The following is a 10,741-nucleotide window of genomic DNA, read 5'->3' on the forward strand; positions in this document are numbered from 1 at the left end:
TGGCTTTCTCAGTGCTACATTGTTCTTTACATAGTGTGGACATACTTGGATCCAGGTAGAAATATGAAAATACATCTTCTTTTAGGACAGGTTGAATCAAGTCTCAGTATTACCCCAGTTTAAAGCATCTCTCTAAACAGATCTTTATAAGGTTACTGTGCACAAAGTGATGGATAAAATAAGTTAGCTCAGTGTTTATTTGGGTCAGTAATGCTTGGAAGAGCCTTCAGTGGAAGGTGGAATGGTGTTCAACTAACAAAGACAAACCTTGCAGAGGCAAGGGCTCTGACATACACCCTGCAGTGTGCAAGAGGTAACACCTGAGCTCTGCCTAGTGGCAAATCACTCTGTGAGCTTTGTGGCCCAAAACAGATAGTCCCTGCTGCTGTCATTAAAGGGTAAGGTTCTCCCAAGGGAAGGCTAGGCTCCAAACACCTGTGGTGACACAGAACCTTTGAGACTGATTTAGCAGTGGGCAGGGATAGTGGGTGCCATTCCTTGAATTGCAGAATGACAGAACCATTGTGGTTGGAAAAGAACTTTAGGATCACCGAGTCCATCCCATGCTCACCATTAAAGCATGTCTTCAAGTGCCATATCCACGCGGTTTTTGGACCCTTCCAGCATGGGACAGACCTCCTCAGGCACACAGAGGAGCGGCGATGCCAGGGGACGGCTGCTGCGTTCAGAACCCGCAGAACGGGCCGGCTGCGAGCCGGGAGGTTCCGGGGTGCGCGACTGACTCGGCACGGGTGGGAGCCGCCGGGATATCGCCGGGACATCCCCGGGATATCACCAGGATATCGCCAGGACATCCCCGGGATATCACCAGGATATCGCCGGGACATCCCCGGGACATCGCCGGGAGCCGCGTCCCGCCAGCGCCCCCCGCAGGCCGGCGGGAGCGCTGCCGCCTCCTCCCCTTCTGCCCGCGCTGGGCCCGGGGAGCCGCTCCCGGCGCTCCGGGAACTGTGAGGGCCGGGCCGGGTGAGGGCCGACAAGGCCCGGAGCAGCAGTAGCGCGGCCAGCAGGAGCAGGGCAGGGATTGTCCCTCTGTACTCGGCACTGCTGAGGCCATAGCTGCAATGCTGCGCCCAGTTTTGGGCCCCTCGCTTGTAAAAGGCACTGAGCGAGTCCAGAGAAGGGAAGGGGCTGGGCAGGAGTGTCCTGAGAAGCCGCTGAGGGAGCTGGGGGTGTTCGGCCCGGAGAGAAGGAGGCTCGGGGGGCCCTTGCTGCTCTCTACAGCACCTGAAGGGAGGGTGTAACCAGGCGGGGCTGGCTCTGCTCCCGGCGACAGGATGAGAGGAAATGGCCTCAGGCTGTGCCAGGGAGTCCGGGTTGGACATTCAGGGGGATTTCTTCAGAGAAGGGGTGATTATTCATTGGATGCTCACTGGAGGCGTTGGAGTGACCGCCCCGGGAGGTGCTCAAGGGAAGGCCGGCTGTGTCACTCGCTGCCATGGTCCGGTCACTCGGCCGTGTTGGGTCACAGCTCGGACTCGGCGATTTTGGGGTCTTTTCCCTCAGATCTGAGACGCAGAGCAGAGCTCCCATTGGCTGTGGGCTGCCGGTGACTCCGCCCCCTCCCGGGCCGCGCTCGCGGGGTTGTTTACAACGGCTGCGCGCATTGACCCGCCCTCAGAGGCTCTCATTGGCTGAGACGGGCAAATCTCGCAAGTCTATTGGCTGACAGCGGGGGTGGTGGCTCGTCACTCCTGAACTTTTCTCTCATTGGCTCCAGGGGGGCGGGTAGCGCTGCTCCCATTGGTGATGCACGGCGAAGCTCCGCCCCCCTGGCGCGGTGCGTGGGGTGTAGGGGCGGGCCCGGCAGTCGGTGCCCGGCGCGGTGCGGGGCGCGATGTGCCGGTCCGCGGCTGTGCGGGGAGCGATGTCCGTGTCCGCAGCCGGCCGGGGAGCGATGGCGCGGCTGCTGCTGCCGTGCGCCGCATCGGCGCTGCTGCTGGCGGCCGTGGCGGCCATCCCGCCGCCCGAGGAGGCGGCGCGCATGGCGCGCTACGTCCTGCACAGCTGCGACTGGGGCGCGCTGGCCACGCTGTCGGCGCAGGAGGGGCTGCGCGGCCGCCCCTTCGCCAACATCTTCTCCCTCAGCGACGGCCCGCCCGGGCCCTGCGGCGGCAGCGGCGTCCCCTACCTGTACCTGACCGACATGGAGATCTCCGTGCAGGACCTGGAGGTGAGCGAGCGCGGAGGACGGTGACACTGCCCTGGGGACAATGGGCGTCAGCAATGCTGTCTGTGTTCTCTGTTCCTGAGAAGTTCCTGCTGATCGTGGCCTTGAGGAAAAAAATGGCAGCACCAGACAGGGGAATTGTCTGCAGCTTCCAGAAGCGCTGAGCAAAGAAGAGAGGCGCCACAGAATAAACAGGGAAAATTTCACACGCGAAAAAAGGTCCTAAGCAAAGAGAATTCTTACAGAGCCTGCTGAAGGAATAGTTACTAAATCCCTGGAGCTTACGGTAAAGGGAAGCACACATGGAAAGACAGCGTTGACATGCTGAGAGTCTCAGTGTGTAATTGGCCTTGTCCCAGATCTTTTGTGGCCAAGAGTTTGCTAAAAAATTAACGAAATAGCAGTTGTATGGCTCCGTTATTAGATTTGTTTGTTTGTTCTAGTAACTGGAACCTTAAAATGGTTTAATTATGTATGTAAGTACTGTAGAGAGTCTAATTTCTTTTTCCTGATGCCTTTCTCTCCATCCCAGATACAGCGGTTTGCTTTCAGAATAACTTAAAACCCACGGTATAAATTGGTAATGAATATTTCTTTCTGGAGGCTCCTCAACAGGTCCTTATTTTGCTGCTTCAGAGCAGAAACTGTTGACATGTGATAGTCATGGGCAAGGGAGAAGGTGCCGAGTAATCATGAGTCAGCTTTTTGGGAGTTAAGCAACTTCCTATCTCTCAAGTGATTGCTTTCTGTTTCATGAGGTCACCGGTGCTCTCTGTAGTGTTCAAGTGACTTTAGAGGGTTTCTCTTGGACATGAGCCCTTCTAATGAAACTTCTCAAAGCAGGGGAACTTACCTTACTGGGAGATAATGACCCTTAGTACGTGGCATTCTGCAGTCCTGTTTGGCTTTTCAAGCCATGGTCACCAAATCAGTTTTTAGAAAAACAGTCAGATATGGGTTCTTTAATTCTTTAAGTTAGGTGTTTCACTTAAATGTTCAGAATTTTTTTAAAACCCGACTTCTAAAATTCAGTTTAAATGCCAAAAGAGCTGTTTGGGGGAGCCAGGAGGCTGTTTTGAAGAGGTGTTTGTTTTTGTTCTAAGTAGTTTTACCAACACTTGTGAAGTTCAGTTGGTTGCCTTCTCAGTAACACTTTGCCCTTCCACCAGAATTAACCCGATGAAGTTCATTATATGTCCTTGTTTTCTGTACTGTCCTTTGTGTCTCCAAATTGTAATATATCATCATTTGCATGTGAAATGGGTAGGCTGAATTCAGAGTTTTAAGGAGTGTTGTTCTGTGACGTTTGCATTTTATGTTAGAAAGCTTCAGTACATCTCTGAACTGGGCTTTATTTCAGATTCAGAGCTTGCCCTGGGAGCCTTTCAGGTGTAGTTAAGAAAAGGTGGTGACAGCTCTATTCTTTTTGCCAGTATTACTGAGCTGAATAAAGTACCAAGAGCTGAAAGTGTGATGGGTATGACATTTTTTTCACATAAGAAAACTAATCATAAACTTCTTATCTTACTTCTTGCATTTCAGGTCAATTCAAATGCCTCCTTGACTGTGTCTTTGGCACAGACTCCTTACTGCAGGAAGCACAAATATGATCCCCAGAACCCCCTCTGTGCCCACATAATCTTTGTTGGGAGCATTGTAAAGGTAAGCAGCTGAAAGCTGATGCTGGGCAAGGTTGTGTGCATCAAATATAGATTTATTTAGTGGAGGGATAGGAGAAAGGGGAGGAATTCTGTGCAAAAGCATAGGCTGACATGTTCTGTGTCAGCTCATAATTTGTGGGAGGAAAATGAAGTTAACACTTGATTTTTGCAGGAGTTTTGTTGACATGCCTTTAGCAAGGAGTTTGGAGGGACAATAATGCAGGAAATCTCCCTCATTCCTGTCAATGTGTTCTGAAACTAAGAAGTCTGAAGCCATTATTTTGGAGAAACCTTCGTACTTCATTCACATCTCTCTTGCTCAGTTAAATTCCTTGGTTCATGCAGTTTGATGTGCCTGCTTCTGAAATTCTGTTGAAGTAAATACTTCAACAACTTGAGCTACAAAGTTGCAGATATTATAACAAAAATGTGCATTGTGTGATCTCGTGGCCTTGCTACCCAGGCAGTGTTCTTTTGTGCACCTTTACTTTGATGTCTCGTAGGAGAATTGAGAACTGCATGTGTTATTCATTGAGTATCCCAATCCCATTACTGGGGATGATGATTGAGGATGAGAACTAGTCATCGCTGCTCTCGCATGACAGTCTCAATTCTTATTTGGTGTTTTCACAGCTCTGATATTTGTACATTGCACTCAGCAATCTTGTAGTTGCTTTTCAGAGTTTCTTATTAATAATGGAATTGATTTTATTTAGGTGATTCTTCTTGTACCATACCCAGAGCTCTGAATTGTTGATTTAACCCTTTAAACATCTGTGCATTGTGTATTAAGTGCTGTCATACTTTTCAGCTTCCCTTCTCTGCAGATTCTGTTAAACCATCCTCTTTGTGTGTGTGTGTGTGTGTGTTTGCAAATATCTGAGCACAGTTGGATCTGTTTCTGTCAGTTTCAGTGATCAGGTGCAGAGGAGGTAAAATTACATCTAAGACATCACATTTTAATAATTCACCTAGAATCCATTCTTCTCTGTTTTGTGATTTGTTTATAGACTTATGTTGATGAAGTACTTTCTTGCTCATGCTAACTCTAAAAGCAGCATTTTGATTTAATGTTAAAATCCACTGCTTTGGAAGTGTTGTCTGTCTCACACAGTTGCACACCACATTGAAGATGAGCAGACTCAGCCACAGTAATGAGTCCCTTGGGACAAGACATGGCTGTACTAAAAAAACCACACTGCAGTCAGCAGTGGTTTTTTAGCTAAAACTCTTCTTTACACGACTATCTTATAGTAATATTTTCCTGTTTTTTGTTTAGGTGAATGATTCAGAGGCAGGCATAGCACAAAAAGCATTATTCACTCGCCACCCTGAAATGGAAAGTTGGCCCAAGGATCATAATTGGTTCTTTGCCAAATTTAACATCACCAATATTTGGGTCCTGGACTACTTTGGTGGATTGAAAATTGTGACACCAGAAGAGTACTACAGTGTCAAGCCTTAGTAAGTACTGAAGTTCTTCATGGCTAACTCATTATATTTCACACCTGTAAAACTCCTTGTTTGGAACAGGAAGGAGTGACGCCTGTAGAACTGGCATAGTCACTGTCCTCTGTTTGGATTAATTGCAAGACGGATTATGTTTTGGTCTAATAATTAATAGTAGTGAGACTCTTCTGCATTTCTGAAGCTGTATTAATGGGATTGCAGCAATATTGCTGATACTTCCAAAAGAAAATTGCTGTTGAATCTGTCCTTTTGATACTGAAGTATAGAGAAATTGTGTTCCATTGTCTACTTAAACCCAAGTCTTCAAAACTTTCAAATATATTTTAGCACAGTCAACATGAATTATGCATTCATTTCACTCTTGTTCTTATTCCTTGTAGGTGGAAGAAGATCCTTGGTGATGCTGATGTGGAAATGAATTACTTTGGCTGTTTAATGAAAGATTTATTTTTTCTATATAGTGTAGAGCTGAATTAATAATACAATAAATCAAACACCTTGCATTGTTAATGAGTGTGTATTACCCTTGTGAAGCAGATTTAACTTCTCACTAACTTGAATCATGTCACACTGAAAAACCTTTGTGCATAAGCAATAACTAAATTTTATTCATTGGATGTGAATTTGGAAACACGTCTGACAGTGTGCATTCAGAAATGTTGTGTTTACTGGAACTTAAACAATTTGCCCAGTTCTAAAGCTTTCAGTGCCTTTAGTTAAATAATATTTTTCTGAGCACTTTCCAATATTATTTTAATACCAGTTTAGTTTAGAATTTTGTGGTGAAGTTCTACAGGGTGGCTCAGCTGATGGAATGGAAAACCTTGCCTGTATTACAGGAGTTCCCAAATCCTGTTAAAGAGTTTCCTTTGCACACTAATAAACTCACTTGTTTGAGCCATTTTTCTGTTTTATTGAAAGTGCTGAAAAATACAGTTGTGTTCATGCCAGCTGTATCTATACCTCAGGATAAGTTCTGGGTAATTCCTCAGCTGATTATGTGCCCTGACTATAATAGAAGCAGATGAGCAGTACCTAAAATATCTGACTTAAAAAGAGCAGTGTCTTGTAAATTCAGTGAGACTGTTGTGAAGGATAAATGTTTTCTGATTGAGATTCTGAAATACTCAGCTTTGTTAGTCTGATCAAATGGCAATTTATCAGCTTTTATTACCCCCAACAGCAGAACTGAGCAGATTTGGGGTCTGGAAGCCTTACACAGCAATTTTGGATTAGTAACCCAGAAGTGAAAAAGAAGCAATGCACTATGACACAAATGATTCATGATTTGTAGAGAATGAAAATTAACGAAAGGTGTGCTTAATTAATTCTGTGTTAAAGTAAAAAAAAAACAAAAAACCACATTTTTAACATCCACTCTGATCTGCTGTGTGCTAAGTTCACAAACACTAAAAAGTGTTTATGAACAAATAAGTTGATTTTACAGTGAGCAAATATTAACTAGTTGACCTAGAGCAAAGAATTTAGACTCCTTAGAGGAAGTTGATATATAGAACAATGGGATTTGTCATGTAAAATCCCTTTATCTTAATATTGTTGTTATACCACTCCTTTTCTCAAGTACTGGGATGATTTGTGAAAGTATATTTTATGTAACTTATTAAGAGTTCTTTCTTCGTAAGGGGAAGAAAGGTACTTGGTACTGTTCTGCTGTTCTACTATTTTAAAACTAATTTAGGATCAGAAAGACTTAAAATATAGAAACAATTTATGTTGAATAGGTAACACTGATATTTAATGTGAAATTGAGAAATATTTTTATATTAGGTATGACAGTTGTGAAAAAAATGAATCTGTGTCATGGACTCAATCCTTTCTGTGAGTATACCTGAATGCATTACATGTAACCCTGTAACTTCTGATGTGTGAGACTGATGTTGCTTTTGTTAAAATTAAAATATTTTTTTGACAAATGGTGTCAAGCATTATTTATTACATGTCCAAGAATTATTTTCTCCCTCTTGCTGTCTTTCATACAAGCACTCTCTTTTCATTATTCTTGTTTTACTGTTTCTCTCATGTCTTCCATTCTTGCTGGAATTAATGGGGAAATGTCCCTATTTACACCTGCCTTCCCCTCCTTGGATTAAATCTGTCTTTGTACTTCACATGCTTTCCTGCATCTAATGCCATGAAATGGAAAATTGGAAAGACAAATGCCCAACACATCTCCAACTTCCTTCTTCCACCAGCTGCTTCTGCACCCCCAGATTCCTCACTGATAGGGCAGGGTTAGAAGCAGGAAAGGTGTAGACATTGCATAAACAGTAAAACATTGGTGTGTATCAAGGCTGTTGTAAACACAAATTCAAAACACAGCCCCAAGCAAGCTAAGGGAAAAAAAACCCCAACCACAAACCCCAAATCTCCATCTCAACTAAAACCAGTACCCTGCCCTTGAAGTATTGCTTTCACTTGAGGGTATGGTGCAGAATCAGGCTGGCTTTGTTTCTGGTTTTCTTCGGCTTTTACTATCCATTCCCAAATATTTTCTCTTTGGAAGTGCAAGGGCCTTTTTGGTAACAGTAAGATCTTAAAACAATTTTGCAATACTACTGCAACAATTGTAAATAATCCAATCTAAAATCTTTGAAATTTGTGAGGACCCCTGTGGGAGAATAGTTTATAAGGATGGTGCAGAAGGCAATTTTCCTCAATGAATTACAGCTGTACTGATTAGAGAGGAGTGGAAACGGCCTTGCCTGCCCGATGAGCATGGGAGTTATAAAAGATTAGCTGGCTATCAGTAAGTTAGAGTTTGAGACCTGGAGTTTGCTGTAGTTTGGGATGGAGGCTGCTGGCTGTGAGGAGGAAGGGATATGCTGTTGTGTGAGGTGCAGACAAGGTAAGAAGATGCTGTGTGAGGGACAGACAGGGTTGGGTGGCTGGGTAAGGGACAGGTTGGGGTTAGCCAGTCATGCAGAGAGAAGGAGTCAGTGCTGTGTGGAGCTGCCTGAGAGAAGGCATGTAAAGCTTTTAGTAAAGGACTGATGATGGCGTTAGTCCAGTCTGTCTCCACACAATTGCTACAGACCCCAACCAGATATTTCTTTGGGGAAATGGTGAGCAGTGAACAGGTTAAGCTACCTGTACAGACCTGAATCTGAGGGTCAATTAGAGAGGAACTCTGGAGTTTTATATGTGCATCTCACTGAATACTTGTTTGGTGTGTTTTATATGTAGTAGCGGAATATAAAGCAGTTCAGGTTATCAATCTTCTCCCATAGTAATAGGTGTGTAAATGTTTATATCCAACCCAAGAAAGTTATCAGCTGGTCCTATTCTTCCTCACCTCTTTTCCCTGTGCTCACCTTCATTCTGTTCAGATCATTCAGGAATTTGTTTGCCAGCATGTTTCTTTTTTTTTGCTGCTATCCAGGAGTAATACTGTTGCTTAGAAGAGGCTGAGTGTAATCAAATGATACAGCTGTAAGCAGTGAATCAGTGTTTTGATTTCTAAGTGCATCTTCTATCAGAGCATGCTTGAAGTACCTGTACATATTCTCAAAAGCAATGAAGTCAGCCTCCCCACCTGGGAGGCACCTGCATTCATGAGAGTCTGACACAGGATGTTTGTTAGCTGGGAGTTTAATAAGGGTAATCACAACCTGTCATGTTCTTCCTTCTGCTTCCTACTACGTGTTCTTCCTTCTATTGATCTTGCTTATGTTTGTGTTTCTACTTCTTGATTTTCAATTTCTTTCTTGTGTTTTAAATGTAGGACTTGTGCCCAGTAGGCTGTTGTAGCATGCAACGCTATTGCACAATAGATCTTAAATATATCAGGTATTCATTTAATCCATTATTCAGTTCTCGCTGGAATTAATTTCTTGGCTATTTAATATTATACCTGTGATCCTCACTATAAAATAGAGGTAGCTCGATCAGAGTATCAGGCTAACACAAAAAGTGTTAATTGTAACTTAATGGATTAATTTGTTTTCAAAAGGTTGTTCCCAAGGAAAAACATTGAATAGAGATGAAATCCAACAAACTGATGTATTCTTGTTGAACACAAGAGGGTGCCACAGACTTACATTCGGATGGAGTGTTAAATGTTTAATACTTAAAAGTGGTTATTGAATTCATCATAACTCAGAGATGCTGGAAAAGCAAACGACGGGGGCATGATATGAACAAATTCTTTTTCTACAGTGCTTTACATTATGAATGCTTCCTTCCATAAACACAGCAGCCTGCTGGCTGCAAAAAAAAAAAAAGTAAAAAGGAGCATTCATCATTTTTTTGTGTTTTGTAATCATTTTGTGCTATGGAGAGCTCAGAAGTAATATCCATGAAAATGATTTAAAGGTTTTTAAATTAAGTAACTCTAGCAAAGGAAATGGAGACAGGTGTAGAATGCCTCGGAACATTGAGTGTGAGCAACCAGCTCCAGACTCTATCATGTTTATTTCTGCCACATCCAGAGAGGGGGTTCATTAGCATGACCATGCTTTGGTTTAGGCTTATTATGAGCTGAATTAAACCACTTGACTCTGATTTGTAATTTCCAACAGCTAATTAATCTTGGGTTCTTCAAGTACCCCCAGGCTGCTCTCCAATGGTTTGAGCTGCCCTGATGATGTCCAGGTGTTTGGGTGATGAGGTAGAGCTGGGAAAAGCCTGGAGCTTCCTCTTTTTCCATGAGGGCTGTGTTAGAGCTCAGGCTCTTGTTGCTTGTTCAGTTCTACTGTCTTGGCATCAAGCCTGATTCGAGTGTGGTTGACCCTGACTGCTGTCACCCAGCCTCTGCTCTTGTCCTGGTACTGAGGCCACTGCCCTGCCCTCCCTGCCAGTTCCTTTGCTTGGGTGGAGCAGCCCTTGGCGCTCTCCAATAATTGTGTTCTCTCTGCTGGGGAGCTCAGCCCATTAATTTCTCATGCAAGTCTCTTGCAGCTGCTCTGAGCGCTTTTTGACTTAAGAACTTCTGTGTCTAGAGGCTTCCTCAGCTTCTAAGTTGAATTGGTGTGTAAGGAGATGAAATTGCAGGACTCATTCATTCTGAGTGGTCAGTGTTCTTCACAGCCTGGTTTTCTGTGGAAACAAAACTCAGGTAACATTTCTGGGTCCTCTCCTTTTTCAGGTTTGTTTTTACTTTGTTGGATTCAGATTTGAAATGGAAAGTCTGACCTTAAAGCTACCAAGCTCCCATAAATGTCATGACAACCTACCAGGAGATTAATATTATAAGAGATGTTTTAAAAGATGGTTTATTGTCTCATGGCATCAGTCTCATAGAAGGGTGAGACATTAAAGATGTTACATCAATGCCATAATATCAGAAGCTGCTTAATTCATAGTTGCAATGCCTTATGGTAGTTTTTTAGCCAATCACGTACTTCTACAAAACTTGTTAGCATCTTTTTTACACCACAAAATAATTGCTTTGCTTCTCATG

The 10,741-nt window shown here is 43.8% G+C and overlaps 1 protein-coding gene across 2 annotated transcripts; it reads left to right on the top strand.

The window, feature by feature from the left end:
* The first annotated feature begins 1,174 nt into the window (after positions 1–1,174).
* On the top strand, positions 1,175–6,841 carry CREG1 (cellular repressor of E1A stimulated genes 1). 2 transcript variants are annotated; one of them, XM_056486770.1, is made up of 4 exons: positions 1,175–2,194; positions 3,734–3,853; positions 5,132–5,316; positions 5,703–6,841. In XM_056486770.1, coding segments are annotated over exons 1-4 (642 nt in total). In that variant the 5' UTR covers positions 1,175–1,858; the 3' UTR covers positions 5,704–6,841. The 2 variants fall into 2 exon arrangements, with proteins under 2 accessions (XP_056342745.1, XP_056342650.1); XM_056486675.1 differs by lacking the exon at positions 5,703–6,841 and having other exon boundaries at positions 1,823–2,194; positions 5,132–5,317.
* The last annotated feature ends 3,900 nt before the right edge of the window (positions 6,842–10,741 follow it).

The sequence above is a fragment of the Oenanthe melanoleuca genome, chromosome 1 (genome assembly GCF_029582105.1).
Source record: "Oenanthe melanoleuca isolate GR-GAL-2019-014 chromosome 1, OMel1.0, whole genome shotgun sequence".
Lineage (NCBI taxonomy): Eukaryota > Metazoa > Chordata > Aves > Passeriformes > Muscicapidae > Oenanthe > Oenanthe melanoleuca.

Excerpts from the sequence above, each read along its gene's own strand:
- CREG1 (XM_056486770.1), top strand. The coding sequence starts at position 1,859 with ATGTGCCGGTCCGCGGCTGTGCGGGGAGCGATGTCCGTGTCCGCAGCC. Across the intron at positions 2,195-3,733 it reads TCTCCGTGCAGGACCTGGAG|GTCAATTCAAATGCCTCCTT; the intron begins GTGAGCGAGCGC and ends CTTGCATTTCAG. Across the intron at positions 3,854-5,131 it reads TTGTTGGGAGCATTGTAAAG|GTGAATGATTCAGAGGCAGG; the intron begins GTAAGCAGCTGA and ends TTTTTTGTTTAG.